The sequence below is a fragment of the Colobus angolensis genome, unplaced genomic scaffold (genome assembly GCF_000951035.1).
Source record: "Colobus angolensis palliatus isolate OR3802 unplaced genomic scaffold, Cang.pa_1.0 Scaffold67, whole genome shotgun sequence".
Lineage (NCBI taxonomy): Eukaryota > Metazoa > Chordata > Mammalia > Primates > Cercopithecidae > Colobus > Colobus angolensis.
Window position 1 is genome coordinate 4,650,485 of NW_012120376.1, and position 18,176 is coordinate 4,668,660.

The 18,176-nt window shown below is 38.7% G+C and overlaps 1 protein-coding gene across 1 annotated transcript in view; it reads left to right on the forward strand.

Moving 5' to 3' along the window:
- LRIG3 (leucine-rich repeats and immunoglobulin-like domains 3) overlaps nucleotides 1–18,176 on the forward strand; it is a 46,065-nt gene that overhangs the window by 15,838 nt on the left and 12,051 nt on the right. The window contains exons 4-10 of the mRNA XM_011925973.1: nucleotides 11,330–11,461; nucleotides 11,976–12,119; nucleotides 13,152–13,295; nucleotides 13,657–13,800; nucleotides 14,194–14,337; nucleotides 15,240–15,320; nucleotides 16,226–16,297. Of these exons, the coding sequence (XP_011781363.1) occupies nucleotides 11,330–11,461; nucleotides 11,976–12,119; nucleotides 13,152–13,295; nucleotides 13,657–13,800; nucleotides 14,194–14,337; nucleotides 15,240–15,320; nucleotides 16,226–16,297 (861 nt within the window). The remainder of the gene's footprint in view (nucleotides 1–11,329; nucleotides 11,462–11,975; nucleotides 12,120–13,151; nucleotides 13,296–13,656; nucleotides 13,801–14,193; nucleotides 14,338–15,239; nucleotides 15,321–16,225; nucleotides 16,298–18,176) is intronic.

Below are 18,176 nucleotides of genomic sequence, written 5' to 3' on the forward strand. Positions count from 1 at the left end.
GGTTTTTTTTATACGTTAAGCAGAGGTCTGCCCTTCGGCAGCAGCCTCTACCTAGAATCGTAGTTCTGTGTGCTGGAGAGAGCAACTTCTCTTTTCTGCGTAATTCTTTTAAGTCTTAAAATACAAGATTTTCTTAAAGCATTCCCTTCTCCTGGGTCAAATTCTCATTCCCATTTCTTGTATGACATGGGGTGTAGACAAGTGCTATCCAATGGCACTTTCTGCAATGATGGAAATATTCTGTATCTGTGTTGTACCTGGTGGTAGCCATTAGACATGACTATCGGACACTTAAAATGTGGCTAGTGTGACCCAGGAATTGAATTTTCAGTGTAAATTTAAATAGCCACTCATAACTAGTGGCTGTTATACTGGAAAATGCAAGTCTAGAGCCTTAAAGTCCGCCCCATCACACACCTGTCTGGCATGACAGTATAAACACAATGGCCAGAACAAGATAATTGAGATGTGGTCTAATACAGAATGTGATGGGGTCATCTCTCGACCAGAATACTGAACATTAATGAAGTTTAAGATTATATTAGCATTTTAAGCACAATGTTGTATTATTGGCTCATACTGAGTTTGTGGTCAGCTGTTGTCAGTAAGCTTGTTGTCGCTTTTCACAAGAATTGCTTTCACATAGGCCTTGTAAAAATGCTTGATTAAAATTCCAAAACACTGCCTTATCCCAGCTCAATTCTCATCTTGCTATTTAGTACGTTGAGAGGTTTTGGATCACGATTCATCTAATATATGAATTACACTTTTAGTTTTTTGGTATTTGCACTTGATCATTCACATCTCTGTGTTCATACAAATGTCGATAGCACAGGGCCACAGTAGCTGCCACTAGCTGCTTCCCTAAAGGTTAATGCCAGTCTGAATAAAGACTAGGGATATGAACTCACCTGCCTGTATGATAATTGTCACCACATTTTCTATGTCTTATTCACAAGGACAAGATAAATACTCGGGTGAAATAAGCTATTCTGTGTCTGCATTCTAGGCCATTGGTCTGTGCACCATATCAGAAAATAAAATGAAATTTGTGTAACTGGATGTGTTTATATGGAATCAGTCATCTATATGGTAAATGATGCAGTGTTTTCTGGTTTGTACTATCATCTGAAGTGAAAATTCTTTAGGCTAATTAAAAAATATATACAAATCTAAGTTGATTTTTTTTTTTTTTCAGTAAAACAGACTACAGTAACTTAATGGTTTTATTTTGGTGTTTAGAAAAAAACTAGTTTTACTCATTGAATTTCTGTTGAAGGCGTGCTATTAAGAATGATGGACTGAGTGCATTTATTTCACTCTGCTCCTTCCTAAAAATCCCTTTAAAATAAAAGTAAAGGAATAAAAAAGTGCATACCAATGGGAGCAAAGAGAAAATAGAGAACACAAAGAAAGGATATAGTTCAAAGGAAAGATGCCATACAAATTTTGCAAGCAAATGGATAAATTGTAACTAACTTAAAAGTGAGAAAAAGTGAAGTTGATCCAAAAAAAAAAACAAAAGAAAAAAGATGCTTCAGAACCTCAAAGTGGCTTAGGAATTTAGAACCTATAAAGATGGGAGTGCAGAGTAGGACGAAAACAGGATTGGTTAAAACTTTTGCATAGCAAGATAGAAGTAATCAGACCTCCAGGTTTCTCCTCCAAAACTCAAAGCCCAGTAACTATCTTTCCCATGACACAGGTTTGGAAATTTAATTTTGGGAGACCTTAAATAGAAAGTCTCTGGGATTCAGGACACAGGCCCAGCTGTTTTGGGGGAATGATTGAGTGGGGCCACATCTTCTAAAATCAGGAAAATTAAGTCAAATTTCAATACTTAAGACAACACCCCCACCCCTCAGTTTATTTCCTGTTAGCCTTCCCAGATGGTAGCATCCAAGCTGTACTCACCAGACTGGAGACTGGAGAATTTGAGAGAAGATTCACAGAAACTGACATGTGGCCATTTCATCCTGAAATAGGTCCCTCCTTCACCTGTGCTGGCACTCACTATTCAGCAAGCCCATACCACACACAGCCCTCAGGAGGCTTTTAGTGCTGCTTTTTATTAAGTATAAACGAGTAGCCAGTGATCATCAGACTTTTGAAGATATTTCTAACAATGAAGTCAGAGTCTGAAACAAACGAGGAATGAGAATCAGAGACAAATGGAAGGAGAAAGGAACATCAAAACAAATTTAATATCTTTGGAGAGAAAAGAAAAGGTACTATATCCACAAAATCAGAAAAACATGGTGAAAAAAAACAGTAAAAGGAATATTCAGAAAAAGTTAACAATACAATACCAGACACTTTAAAAAGGTAATAAAAATGTTGGGAGAAAGTTGAAAATCTCAGAAAAAAGAACCAAAAAACAAGGGGATGGAAATCATGGGAAGAAAAAATAAGAAAACAGGAAGATGAACTAAAAAGGCTAACACTTATCTAATTGGAATTTCACAAAGAGATGTCAGTGGAGATAGAAAGGAGGAAACTATGAAAGATAAAAAATTTTGAATTTCCTGAAACTGAGGAATATACATTTCTAGATTGAAAGGACCTGCTGAGTGATGTCTCAGTGAAAACAAGGCAAAGGTGGTCCTATGAGGACTGTGCTCCTAGCGCATCACCATCACCTGGGAACTTGGTAGAAAAGCAGCTTCCTTGGTACCCACCCACGCCTAGTGAAACAGAAGCCCTGAAGGTGTGGGCTTAACAATCTGGGCTTCCAGAAGCCCCTGCCCACCAATTCTGACATGTGCTAAAGTTTGCAAAACACTGGTGCAGAGAGTCAGAATGTCCTCTGGCTTCCCAAGCTGGCATCATCCATGAGCAGTGTCTTCAAAATGCTGAGAGAGGCCGGGTGTGGTGGCTCCCGCCTGTAATCCCAGCACTTTGGGAGGCTGAGGCAGGTGGATCACGAGGTCAGGAGATCATCGTGGCCAACATGGTGAAACCCCATCTCTACTAAAAATACAAAAATTAGCTGGGCGTGGTGGCATGTGCCTGTAATCCCAGCTACTCGGGAGGCCGAGGCCGGAGAATTGCTTGAACCAGGGAGTTGGAGGTTGCAGTGAGCCGAGATCGTGCCACTGCACTCCAACCTGGCAACAGAGCCAGACTCCATCTCAAAAAAAATCCTAAGAGAAAAGGATTGATAACCTAAACTATACACACCCAAATCCTATAAAGATATTTTCAAACATGAAGTGACAGCTTTTACACATGGTTTCTTGCAAAGCTAACAAAAGATAGACCCCAGGAAAATGAAGGAGCAAGCTGAGAAAGAGGAAGACTAGACATCCAGGTAATGGGACTCCCAGGAGGAAAGAGGTGAAAGAAACCCCCAGGAGGGAGGGTAGGTTCTACAAGAGGCTGCAGTATTTACATGATGCAATTGGATGACTTCTCAGCAGAAGTCATCTGGTCATTTGCAGTGTTTCTCATCCAGATCTAGAGTCACAACTCAGTAGAGCTGGAAGAGATCATTTCATTTCATTTCAGTTCCCTCTGTTTACAGGAGAGAAAACTAAGGTTCACAAAAACGTAGTAGATCAAGACACAGAACCGTCTGGGTCTAAATCTAAATCTTCTGTCTGGGGAGCTGTAGTTTGAGTTATTGTGTCAGATCTTATCAGCAGGTTGATTAATGTAGAGTATCACAGTTTTGCATTTACGCTTTCTGGCTGGCAGCAGTAATGGACATTCTGTTTTCTGATGTTCCTATGCATTTTGAACAATAGCTAAGGTAAATCCTTATGGTGCAGTCTACAGCTGCTCTTGAGTGTCTGAACTCTAGTTTGTTCACTCTGGGGTCTTGAACTCATTCATTTTATCCTGAGTTCTGAGGAACCAAAGATAAATCAGAGGTTCTCTCCACTCACAAGTAAATCGCCTAGTAGGGGAGACTCAAACCAGATCAATGGTCCGACGTGTGAAAATGACTGTGGAAGGCCTCTGCCCCAAAGAAGAAATAGGAAAATTTTTTAAGTTGACTAAATCAGAGTAGAGTCCATTTTTATTGTACATAAATTACTTCAGATTAAATGTTTTTTCAATGTTTTCTTTATCCTGTTGTCTTCCAGGATTTGCTTTTTAAATTTCCATTTACATAAAGGACTAGATTGAATTTATACTTGGGGATCAAAGAAGGGCTGTTTGGTATGTGGTGTGAATGGGGCTTTTGACTTCTTTTTCTTTTATTGATCTGTTGTTGTTCTTGTGTAAAGAGACAGGGTCTTGCTATGTTGCTCAGGCTGGATTTGAACTCCTGGCCTTAAGTAGTCCTCCCACTTCAGCCTTCCAAATAGCTGGAATTGCTTGCATGTACCATGGAGCTTGGCTCATATTTCTTTTTTCATTTTTAACATGTGTTATGACTAGTGCATGAATAAGACACTGATTATTGCAGGACCTCTATATTAAAATATTAATATGTGGCCATCTTTATTATGTTTGTGATCCAAAGGATAATTATATTTTATGTTGACCTGGCTTTTTGCTGAAAGAACTGACTCTTTGCTTTTTGCTTTTTTTTTTTTTTCTTTTTTTTTTGAGACAGAGTCTCACACTGTTGCTCAGGCTGGAGTGCAGTGGCATGATCTCCGCTCACTGCAACCTCTGCCTCCTGGGTTCAAGCAGTTCTCCTGCCTCAGCCTCCCAAGTAGCTGGGACTACAGGTGCGCGTCACCATACCCAGCTAATTTTTTTTTGTATTTTTAGTAGAGACGGGGGTTTCACCATGTTGGCCAGGCTGGTCTCGAACTCCTGACCCCGTGTTCCACCTGCCTTGGCCTCCCAAAGTGCTGGGATTATAGGCGTGAGCCACCATGCCCGGCCTGACTCTTTGCTTCTTACACCAACACACGTTTGTTGGTTAGTGTCCTTAATTCTTCATCAAGAATCTGTCTCCTTACACAAGTTTCCTCCATTGGCTTTATTCTTTGATGCCACAGTACCAATGGACCAGTCTAAACAAGTGTTCTTTTAATGAAACCTCTTAATTATCTTTTTAGAAAAGAGGTGAGCAGAGACTGTTTATTTTTTATCCATATGAGAGGAGTTCTTTGCTTGCCAAATTTCTGTTAAAAGTTGCCTGATATTATGGGGTGTTAGTTATTCCAGCCAAGATAGTTTTCAGGGAAGCTTTTCGGAAGAGAGTAGGGGTTATTGTTGGAAATATAAGTGACCTTTACTGTGTTGGTAGAATGTAGTGTTTTCTTTACAGTTTGTAATTCCTTTATAAATGGTGCTAAGCTGGTTGTTTGCAAGTTATATATAGAAATTAGTATTTCCTTGGGGCCAGGCTTGACTGTACCAGTCAATACATTTAATCTGCTTCCTTGCTGGTTGTTTGTATGGAATGACCATAGATTCAGCAATTCGTTAGTTGCAATCACTGAATTGGACTTAGGGGATGTGGTTAGAGTGATGCATTCTAAGAAAAGACGGTATTGCAAACATAAAAAATGGCTTCACATTTAATTTCAGTGCACACATCCTCTAAAAGGAAAATGCTGCATGCAGATACCTTCTCTAAATTGCCTAGATTGCATGTCCTTACACATCACAGCTACAAGGTCTTAAGCTGCCTGTTATTTCGTGTACTAGGGAGGAGACAGCTAAAACTATTGACAGATATCCCTTATTCAACAGGAACCTACACTTTGGTTGGTTTAGGAATTCCAGCATGAGAAAACCTGATATTCTGGTTCCTCACTAACAAACAATATTCCCCTCTGTTGTTCTCCTTTCAGACCCTGGAATTAAATTAACACCATTTATATCCACTGAAGAGAGCATGAAGATTCTTTTGAGACAGTTATGCTTTCTGCAGATTACAGTGAATCAAGAAGTAGAACCAGTCATCACACTAAGTGGTCATATCACTAACCTCATAAGTTATATTTTACTATTGTTAATTTAGTCCAGATTTAGATTCAAGGCAGGTGTTAAGAGTATCCAGACAAACTAGCACCGTTCTTACATGTGAGAATAACGCACTTACCCATTTTCTTAGTGATTACAGATGCATTAAAATGCCAGTATTGAGCTGTTCTGGGCAGTAGCATCTCACACCTGAGCACAGGGGGACCCTAGTCTGCACTCTGTCTTAGAAAACCTCCCATATCAGAAGCATCAAGTGCAATGGTAATGGATAGTGAATGAGAACTCCAGTAGAGCTGAACTGGGTCCCTGTGGCCAGAGGCTGCAGAGCTAGAAGAACTGATCCTGTATGTCAGGGAAGGAGAAAAGCACAGTGTGTACCCTGGAAACCAGAGGAAGTGTGGTGCTTCGCCCCCCAAGTGGGCATCAAGGTCACCCGTCATCCTTCTGTCATCTGCCCTGCATGGAGTTAGGAGCCTCCAATTGGTGCCCTTGCACCTGGTCATGCCCTCCTCATCCCAGTCTTTCCACCCACAGCCATCGGAGTAGCCTTTCTAAAATGTACATGTGATATTGTCACCCCACCATTTGACATCCTCTGGCCCCCTCCCCGCAGTTGACCTTGAGATAAAGGTCAAATGCCTGATGTGGTTTCCAGGGCCCAACTTGACGGCTCTCATCTCCCAGCGGCCTCACTCTTGAGCCTCTTCTTTCTCCAGTCTCCACCTGTGCACGCTGTACTCAGCCATCAGGTGTTCCTTCATTTCCTCAAAGGGAAGCCTTGCTCTGCTCTCACTTGCCCAAATCTTTGCCTCTGCTTGGAGCACTAGCCTCTACTGTCCCTTGCTGAGCTAACTCATCCCGCAGATCTCAGTGTGGCTGTTTCTTCCCTTCCTTTGGGAAGTTTTGCTGACCTCCAGCATTCTCCCTGCCACTCCGTAGAAGTCTGTCCACAGTACCTCCGCTGCCCACTCTTCCTTGCCTGTTGCTGCACTTACCACACTGTGGACAGCTCCCTGTTGTCTGCTGTTCTCCCCACTAGACTTTAAACTCTGTGAGGTCAAGGGGCATGTCCATCTTGCTCATGTAGAACTCCAGCACTCTCAGAGTTAAATATCAGATGAAAATGGCAAGCCATGTTTGCCTCTGCATTTTAAAGGTATTTGGCAAAGTCGGCTGAAAAGTGAAATGGGCGACAAAATGAAACCATTATCATTGGACCCAAGAAGCCGAGGCCAAAATATCTGGGACTCCTGTTTTTCCAGTGGCCTCTTAGAAGCCTGAGGGAACCATCTGGCATTCCTGACCAACCCAGGTCCCCAGGCCTGTGTGTCCACAAGGGACTAATTATACTTCACTTCAGAAATTATTTAACCGTGGAACTCCCTGTACTATCAACAAACATAGAAGACCAAAATATTCCTAGTCTCTAAGATGGATTTGTACAAGACTGAAATACCTTCCAGTATTTACAGTTTATTTTGTGATTTTTGAACAATGGAAAGATGGTATTTCCACATTCAGTAATGGAAAAAGGTATTCGGAGTTCTGTTTTTGTTCAAGCATTACACGTTTCCTGCCAAAAATATTAATTAACTACAGTGCTTTTTAATGTGTTGATCAAGTTTGGGATTTATTCCTATTTGGAGAAAAATGAAAGCTGGGGTTGAGTTGAATCTTTGTCTTCTAGAACTGGATATTTTTGACCAACTCCATAAATTTTTTTTTTTTTTTGAGGATTTTAGATGATAAAAAAGATTTTTTAATCTAGTTTTTTAAGGTAGTTGTCTCCCATTCTTAGCCCTCTTCATTATACAAAGCAAGTTTTTTGTTTGTTTTGTTTTAAACTGGTATGGTATATATCAGGTGGTTACTTGCTAGTTAGTCTGAGAGCTAATAAGAAACGGGTATTTGGATTTAATTCAGTTCCATTAGGACAGATTTAAATTTTTGTGATACAAGGACTATTATTCTGGCAGTTGTAAGGGATTTTTGTGCTAGGAAGCAGTGCTGACAAAGACAGCACTGTGCACGCGCCATCTATAACTGAGCACTTTCACACTGCAATTTAGGAGGTGTGCAGTTCAGGAAATTGCTGGCTTTGGCTGGAGCATACTTTTACTGCAAGGAAAATTTTATTCGTCACTCAAGTAATTGGCAGTTTTAATACCTTGTTCATAATTACCTTATAAACAAATGAATATATAAACCAAAGATTGTATGGTCTGTTATCTAACTTGTAGCCTTATTTGACCAACGTGATAGACACCTGTGGGCCTCCCCGCCCCCACCACCAACTGATTTGCTGTATTTATTGCACACATCCATAGCTGAGTGTTTTGTTTTTGTTGTTGTTAAATACAAATGTAGCTATACGTGCCTGAGACAGCCTGGGGACCAAAACCAGATGCAAAGTTTGAAGGGAGATAGGGCTAGGGATGGGGGAGGGGATAGAGGGAGGGGCACTCCGGCACTTCAGAGTGACTCCACTGTTTGTAGGAGGACATCCTGCTAATGCAAACATTTGGATTATGCATTTAAGAGAAAACTTTGGTCCCCTAGAGCAGTGTGGTTTTATTTAACCCACACACCCTGACCCTAAGGCCTTGTGGCTTGTCTCCTGGATGGAATCCATCTCCGGGACCTAGGAATTGACTGATTGTCTCACTTGCATTACCCTATACCTCACAGCTAGATCAAGGACTTTATACGCAGGCAAATCCAGATGTGGGAAATGGTCAAAATCAGAGGTCATGGCTGACTTGACTCTAAACAAAAGACTGTAAGACTTTATGGGAATCTGAAGGGCTTGATACTCATTTGTGACTTGTACATAGTACTGCTGAATCATCTCTTTTTTAAAACTTTACTATCATCATAAAGTTCAGCTCTTAAGATATACATTGTCTATGCTAGTTACCCGACATTAGATTTTCTGATGACTTGGATTTTAAAGTTGGAAAAAGACAATCCACCCACAGTCCTTAAAAATACTGTGCAGAAGGGTTTTAACAATATTTCGAGAAGCTTTCTGAATTTGTTCTTTAAATATAAAATGTATGCCCGTTTTCTCCCCTTATTCTCTTGTGAAGAAGGTGGCACCTGACATAAAGTCAGCCATCTGACTCTGGTAGATGGTAAATACATGCAAGCCCTGGTGCCCCCTCTCACCTGCAAAGTGGGCAAGCACAGATTGGGAGGGCCTCTGTTCTGTGGCATTCTTAGTGTTGGCATGATGATGGCTCAGTGAGCCAGGGTAGATTCCCAGATCAGTTTAAAACCAGAAGTTCAGCATTTTTGCAAGGTGGGAAGTAGGGGCCTTTTCAAGGGAGGTACATATCTGTATGAGAAATTAAATGCTTGAGTGTCTTTCATACTCTGTATCCTATGAAAGAAGCCTTAAGGGATTGCTTCAGGAACAGTCGGGCTTATTCTTTGAGCTGTCTGGGGAATGCTTGAACTTGTTAGGTGAAAAGCCCTAGTTTTAAAATGTTTTGTAATGTCTGTACCAGAGAAATTTTATTATCATTAAAGGGTATAATATATGAAAAGTGTTTAGCAAAGGGCTTGGCACTTAATCGATCCTCAATATTATTAGATTTTATACACTTTCTCAGGGTGATACATAGATAGAATTCTGCTTTTAAGAATATCTCAGTATGGCAGAGAAAACCAGTGGTGTAAGTTCAACATCAGCTTGCAGCACAAGATTTTGTGAAAATATATAAGAGGTACACCTCGCTTGGGAACCTACTGCGATAGTGAGAGACCGATGAGTTAAAATAATGCAGAAGAGCTCAGAACACTATAGAAATCTAGTTTTGGGTACAAAAAATACACAAGATATATTTTGCAAGTTTTCTTTTTAGTTGAAGATTAACTGCAGACCATGTACAAACACCAGTGTGTGACTTATATAAGACACAGAATTCTGTTTAGAGCATTCAGATTGTTTCATTGTTCTTTGCGTTGTAAAGAGGAGACCTTTCTATGATTTGTAGATATCCTTTCTACCTTGACGTTATTTTCTCCTGCCAAAAGATGGTCTAAAAAAGACCAAACTTCCTGATCTAATACAACAAGGTGGCTTACACATCCGTTTGATTGCTGTTTTCTAACAAAATTGTCATTTAATGCTGCATTTTCCCTCAGGAGTTACTATACTGATTGATGACTTTTTAAGAACTTTGAAATGGCCTCTTTTTTTTCTGTTTGTTTCTTTCCATTTGTTCAGTGGAACACTCACCAATAGAACTCTACACAATGGTAGAAGCATTCTGTATGTGTGCCGTACCATTTGATAGCTACCAGGAGTGTATGGCTATTGAGCACTTGAAATGTGGCGACTGTGACTAAGGAGCTAAATTTTAGCATTTAATTTGAATTAATTTAAATTGAAAGAGCCTCATGTGGCTCGTGGCTGCCATACTGGACATCAGGGTCTGATGTTTAAGACTTTTAATGTAAAACATGTTTTGATCTAATTATGCCAAGGGATTATTCAAACTGGAGTGCTCTTATGTAATACTTTTGTACTATTGAAAGGGCTGGAGCATATTCATTGATATTGAAGACTATGGCAGTGCCTTGAAACTTGCTGTTTCTTAAAGAAAAGGGGATCTCTCTAGAATGGTTCTAAAAAATCCCCAATCTGACAAGTATTTTAAATTCATTAGCACCTGTAATATGGGCACTTTTCAACGGAAGAATTAGAAATAGATTAGGAATCAAGAAGAAGGACTAGGGAATTAACTCATCAGTGCCTGGTATGCCACCTTGGTGTTAGGCATTTTGTATACCATTTAATAAGGAGAAGGGAGAAGAGCTGTTAAGAAAAATAGCCAGGTGTGGTGGCTCACACCTGTAATCCTAGCACTTTGGGAGGCTGAGGCTGGAGGATTGCTTGAGGCCAGGAGTTGAAACCAGTCTAGACAACATAGTGAGACCCCCACTGTACAAAAAATTAGTGAGGTGAGGTGGCACTTACCTGTAGCCCTAGCTACTTGGAAGCTGAGGTGGGAGTGTTCCTTGAGCCCAGGAGTTTGAGCTGCAGTGAGCTATGAGTGTGCCACTGCACTGTAGCCTGGGTGACAGAGTAAGACCCTGTCTCTAAAAAAAACAATAAATAAAAAAATTTTTAAAAAAGAAAAATAGAATAAAGAAACATCCAACCATTGTCTTTAAGTGCATAGCATTTAGACAGCCATAGCTACTAAACAGTACCCCAGATTTACATAGGAATGTTTTCCACATATTTGAATATTATGATTTATAATTTAATGAGTAACTTAAAATGGCCATGGTATTGCTGTTTAATTTTTAAAAGTACTGTTTAGTCAGTTCCATATTTCTGAAGAACCAGTCAGGAATAGAAAATATTTTTCTTCTTTCAGATTGTTGCACCATTAACCTTGTTAATGGTACTTTCTTTTAATTCTAGGGCTGGAAACAGGATTGTTGAAATACTACCTGAACATCTGAAAGAATTTCAGTCCCTTGAAACTTTGGACCTTAGCAGCAACAATATTTCAGAGCTCAAAACTGCGTTTCCACCCCTACAGCTCAAATATCTGTAAGTGAAGTTTTCTTTAGCAAAAACTTTCACCTGTAATGAAAATATTATAATGAAAAAATAAGATATAACAAACTTTGTCTACTTTACTACTGATGGATCAAAAGTATAATTTATTGACTTGAAATTTGCTGTAAGCTTGAATAACCACAATCTGCAGTTTATTCTTACACTTTCAGATTACAAAAAAATTACATATTTTTTATTAGAAAACCTAGGTGGTGTGAAAAGTGCTCATTTTTTAAAAAAATCCTTTGCTATGTTTTATTAATAAATGAATGTCATAAAAAGTGGATATTTATTAAAAAAATTTGCATCCGTCACATATTTTAATCACTCTTTTCCCAGCAATATGTGTGAATCTTAGCATCTGTCCTTGAGGACCTAAAAAGTAATTTTTTTAAGTTACCATTGATGGTTAGGTTCTCTGGAGACTCCTTCTAATACAGAGATGGCCTGCACTTTAACTTGCAAATAAATCAGAAGGAGAAGCTCATCTTTAAACTTTCAACAGGTATCTCAACAGTAACCGAGTCACATCAATGGAACCTGGATATTTTGACAGTTTGGCCAATACACTCCTTGTGTTAAAGCTGAACAGGAACCGAATCTCAGCTATCCCACCCAAGATGTTTAAACTGCCCCATCTACAACACCTGTAAGTAAAATGTTCTCTTAGATACTGTTTCTTACCTCCTCCAAACCCTTGGTGTCTATTCCTTAAAATCTACAATGTGGCAAAAAGGAGTTTAGAAACAAGAATGTAGCTGCCTTTCCTTTGAGAATTGGAGCTATAGAATCTCCAAATTGGAAAGAGTCTTAAATGTCACCTCATCACCTCCTCACCTTGTGCCAGCTGCTACTTGACAAGACAAGACACGTTAGATTGTTACTGAAAAAGTGGACAGTGTAATCATTGACCAACGCCGGTACAAAAGTGCCATTGTGGCACTGGAAAAAGCCGAGGTCTCTCAACAGCTGTGGTTTATGAGAATAATACCGGCAACTCCAGGAGTCTCTGATAGCTTAAGTGGCTGTAAAGATCTGTCTCGTTAATAATGGTAGAGCGATCTGTGAACAGACTCCTGCAGTAGTGTAACTTTGGCTGCACGTTGCAAACACTTGGGGAGCTTTTAAAAATCTCACTGCCCAAGCCCCACCCTAGACCTCTGGGGGTCAGATCCAGGCTTCAGAAATTTTTAAAACTCCCAAGTTGGGTCCAGTATGCAACCAAGGCTGAGAACTACTGCCGTAAAGAGAAAGCATTAAACCTAAAAAGAATGGTGAAAGATGGTAACCAACTTGTAAACAGATTGTACAGGATAAATTTGAGGCCCAGCTCGTTGATAGACCTCATATTTTAGTGTAACATTTAATAATCTCATTCTGGATTGTTTAAAAACAAATCTTAATTTGTTTGTGTCTATCCTGAGTGGACAAGACTTTAGACATTGAAATGCAGTCTAGTTTCAGTATTTTATTATTCCAAAAACACATGACCCATTTCAGTAGGAAATTCACTCCCTGCTTAACAAATTGAAATTCTTTGCAATAAAAATGTTTAGAAACTGAAAACACTCTATGTAATAGAACACTGACTGGTTTAACTATATTGTAGTAATGACACATTTTATTACTACCTCCAGAATTTAATTGTCATATAAGCTAACTCTTGTAATACTCAATGCAGCGAATTGAACCGAAACAAGATTAAAAACATAGATGGACTGACATTCCAAGGGCTTGGTGCTCTGAAGTCTCTGAAAATGCAAAGAAATGGAGTAACGAAACTTATGGATGGAGCTTTTTGGGGGCTGAGCAACATGGAAATTTTGTAAGTGTGGGTTATCACAGTTCCTGCTCAGGTAGTATGATCATAGAATGCTCAGTGTTCATTCAGTAGGTCTTATGTGAAATCCTATGTTAAAAGTCTCATTATCCACAATCTTATTTATAATTTAGTATTCAGTTTTGATTCAGGTAATGTGATCCATAATTTATAAGTACCTAAATTTATAACCACCTAAATTATAAGAATATGTATTTTTTTTTTTTTTTGCTGACGTCTTCATATAACAAAAGCTTAAACATCTAATAACAGTAGGAATGTGTAATAGGTTGTAATCATATGTCCCCTTTGAAGAGACTAGATAATGAAGTTTTGATCCTGCTTTTGATTCTTATTGTAAATGTAGGCACCTGGACCATAACAACCTAACAGAGATTACCAAAGGCTGGCTTTACGGCTTGCTGATGCTGCAGGAGCTTCATCTCAGCCAAAATGCCATCAACAGGATCAGCCCTGATGCCTGGGAGTTCTGCCAGAAGCTCAGTGAGCTGTGAGTTGCCTTTTATTCTCCTCAGGTTTGAGAGCAGGGATCATGCCAGGGCATGAGCTTCTTACCACTGATCTGTGAAATTTTCATAACAAAGTTTCCAAGGTGACAGCTTTTTTCACATGCAACCTAGTCTTATTTTTGTTGTGGTAAGTTGAAGCCAATTCTGTTGCAGTTCTATGGCACATTGGCAAAAGCAATGATGGTTATTTTCAAGCAAAGAGAATGTACTGTTTTAATTCCTGAGATTAGAAATATTTACTTAGGTATTATTAAGGCAGAATTTAAAAATAAGGATTAGTGTAGCTCATACGCTACCTGTCTTTTGGAAAACGAATCATTGCATTGAATTGAAAAATAAAAGCTATTGTTTGTTTTTCTCTTTTTTCTTTACAGGGACTTAACTTTCAATCACTTATCAAGGTTAGATGATTCAAGCTTCCTTGGCCTCAGCTTACTAAATACACTGCACATTGGCAACAACAGAGTCAGCTACATTGCTGATGGTGCCTTCCGGGGGCTTTCCAGTTTAAAGACTTTGTAAGTTAACACATTTTGCTGTCAGCACACGAACCTAATTGGTTCCTAAATGTGCCCACTTTTCTCCTAGCAGATTTCCTTTGTTGTCAAGGAAATGCATACAGCCTCAGAAGTAGTGTCTTAATCTTTCCCAGATCAGTTTGATTAAAATGGATCCATTTCATCCATATGTGTTTCGTAAAGGGATTAAAAAGGACAGTAATCAGTTTGTTTCGGTGATTACAGTTAACCTTCTCAGGACCTCCAGGAAATTGGTAACTGCTTAAGAGGGAAACAATTTTAAGTCCACTAAGTTTTCTTTATAAAATGCAGATTAAAAATTACTTAGAGCACAAAGGTCTACAAAGGGCAATGAAGGAAGATACTGTTTATCATGCTGGTTATATCCTCAACCTGATCTCTGTCCTAAGAGAAAGAAAAGGGAGTTGAATTAATTGACCTTTGAAAAATTTCTCAAATGGTAATTTAAGGTTGTGCAATGGGCTTTTGATTTTTGCTCTGTCAGAAACTTTTGCTCTGTTCACGATTTGAAGCATTACATAATTGAAAGACATACTGTATACTTTGGCGAACTTCTGCATGTGTGGTTGGAACAGTGGTTTTAAAGTTTAATGTAGTTTTCAGACTGTTTGGATCTTTCAGAATGTAGTCATTTTGATAGAGGAATTAATAGGGCCAGTGTCAACTTTTTCTGATTTTAGGGGAAAACTTAAAATGTGGTTGAGGGAGTCAGGCAGGGTGTAAGAAGTAAGTTGGAGAAAAAGAGTTTTCTGTTGTTTTGAAAGAGGTGGAGATAATGTGGGAAATTAAGAGAAATTTTTTACAAATGATAAGCCACCTGGGTGGTGATATTAGGCTTTCTCAGCTTATCACTCTAAAGGGAATGCTTCTTTTAAAATTAGGGATCTGAAGAACAATGAAATTTCCTGGACTATTGAAGACATGAATGGTGCTTTCTCTGGGCTTGACAAACTGAGGCGGCTGTGAGTATGAATTGCCTCATGATTTAGCTCAGTCTTCGATTTAAAAATTTTGTCTTCACTGAAGTCAGCTATACAAGTTGACATCATGAAGAGATGAAATCGGTGCTTAATCTGGTTTTACTACTCTTTATCCTCTCCCCAAATGCCTGCTATTGCACGCGATGTATATTATAAACTTTTTCTTCCTTAGGTGAAAGTGTTTTATTCAACACTTTAGTGTGTGTAATTTACTTTAATATCCTCATAATCATTTTCATCTATGTTGAGGGCTTAGACTTTTGGAATTATCATTGTGTAAAAGTTAGTGCATGCACTTCCACATTTTGAAATTCTCAATCTTGTACTGTCCTCGCAGGAATTTTTTTAATGAAGTAATCTAGTAGCGACTGATAATGCTGTGGTAGGTGACAAGCAAAACGGGATGAAAACATCTTATAATTAGCCATAAAATGGTCTTGCAGATGGTCAAATTGCATGTTTTAAGCCAGCAGTATTCCAATTCACTTCCCTAGAGTCCTAAACTCCTGTGGATGGAGGGTACCCACAGAGAAGGAGGGGAAGGAGAAAACATTCACTATTTTCTGCTTTGTTAGTGTTCTGAGACAGTTTACTTGAAATAAAGTCTCTGCCTCTTCCTAAAAGGACTCTGAAAAACAATTTAACTTAATCAGCAGAGTAACTTACTGAATACCTATTTTTGTTGGGCTCTTTGTTGAATGCTTTGAAAACCATGTTGAACTACATTATTGAAATAGATGGCGTGGGCACATTTTTACAGGATATATTGTTTAATTGAAGAAAATGGAATTGCTCACACATAATTTAAAAAGCAGTTCTGTTTATGAGAGTTCCACCCCCAAAATGGCTTTTTAAATTAAGTGTTCCAATGTAATTTTTTTCCCCAGGATACTCCAAGGAAATCGGATCCGATCTATTACTAAAAAAGCCTTCACTGGTTTGGATGCACTGGAGCATCTGTGAGTAGCTAGAATTTAGTTACCCTAAAGAGAATCTCTAAGATGGTTTTTACTTACGTGTCATGAAAGATAAAACAAACTGGAATGTAATTTTGTTGGCATCCTTCCAGTTCCATAAAATATATTTAAACATCTCTCCCTATCTTTCTATCTCTTTCTCTGTCTACCTACTTATCTACCTACCTATATGGAAGTGTACAGGTATATGCTTTCCTTTGTATTTAAGGACAAAAGTTGTATCTCCTTAATGGGTTTTTAATTGTTTTTCTCAAACAGTGATTATTTAATTTTTTTTTTAAAACTACTAGATGTAGTTCATTCACTATATGTCAGGCATTGTACCACATATTCACATATATTGTCTCATTTAATTTTTAATCAGAATGCAATTCAATAGCTATTATTATCTTTATTGTTAAGCAGAGGTTCTAAGAGTTTATTGATTCCATTGGACAGTTAAAGAGATGACTTGGCTTTTAAAGAACAATGTTCCACAATCCTTAAGGGTGACATAGGAGAGTTTTAGCACTACTTTGAGAATTGTTGGTCTCTGATTGTTGTTTAATTATGAAACATGCAACCCCCTTACCATTGTTCTCTTTTTTTCGTTTGTTTGTTTTCTTTTGTTTCTTCTTGACCCATCAGTTAGTAACTGTCAGAAGCAGGACTCGACCCAGAGCTGCCCCTACTTTCACAGTGTCCCTGCATCACACGAGCTCTTGCCTGTACAATGTCTGCAGCTGCTCCCAGTAACTCGTAACTCCTGGCACACATTTTTGAAATGTCATTTAGGGGCTCAGGAATTTTCAGCCACTAAGAGAGGAAAGCTAGCTAACATTGATAGGAATCAAAATGTTGCATGTTTTAACTAAGGGAACCAACCAGCTGCTTATAACCATGGTTGTATGTTTTACTCTTGTACAGTAAAAGTACAAAGTAATGTATGACTGTTAAGGAATGCTTGTAGCCAGAAGTTTTAATGTCTATTAACCAGGACCAAAGAAGTTACAATTTAAAATACATATTGGGTTCTCCCGTGTGTGCTATGTATTGAGAGTGAAGATTTAGCTGTTATCTATAAACCACTTTGTTGTCACCTTCTGACTGCACCGTTTCTTCTGAGGGAGACTTGGATCTTGAGCCATCCTGACAGTGAATGCAGCAGTTCAAATTATAGTAGAATGATTCTGCAAAGCTGAGTCTTGGAAGGGCAGACCAACATTACAGTATTTATTGAAACCGATTATTTTGAACAGAAAACTAGCCAAAAGGGTTTGTCATTTGGCCCATTCCATTTCTGGGAAAGTGGAATTAGTGGATCAGTGGAGTATTAATCTCTGCTTCAGTTTTCTTAAATCTCCCTTGATTGCCCCAGCCTCTTCGTCTAGCCATGTCTGGTCCCTTCTTTCTTTGTCTTCTCTTCCCCTTGTCTCGCTCAATATTCCCTTTGTATAATCTGACCCCTGTAAAGAAAAACAGAGTGGTAATCATTGTGGTGAATACTTCAATGCAGACTGCTTATAAGTGTCTGTAAAAAGAGAATTAACCCAGAATATATGTTCATTTTATGAATTTCCTGCCTGAAGTTTGCTTTAACAAGTGTATCTTGTCTGAACATCTTACTGCGTTTATGTTAGTGAACTGTGAGTGACAGAATTAGGTTAATGGTTAAAAGCACAGGTTTTGGAATTGAAAATAATTGTTTCAACCCTTACCTTCCCCTTTTGTGCTGAACTAAATAGTAATACCATCATATTTTGGGTTGTTATAGGAATAAATGCAGTAACACATGTAAATCACTGAACTGAGTGCCTGTCTTCAAAAATACTGTGCAAGTGGTGTTTTATAAAAGCATAATTATGAGAAATTTTGTTTGTAT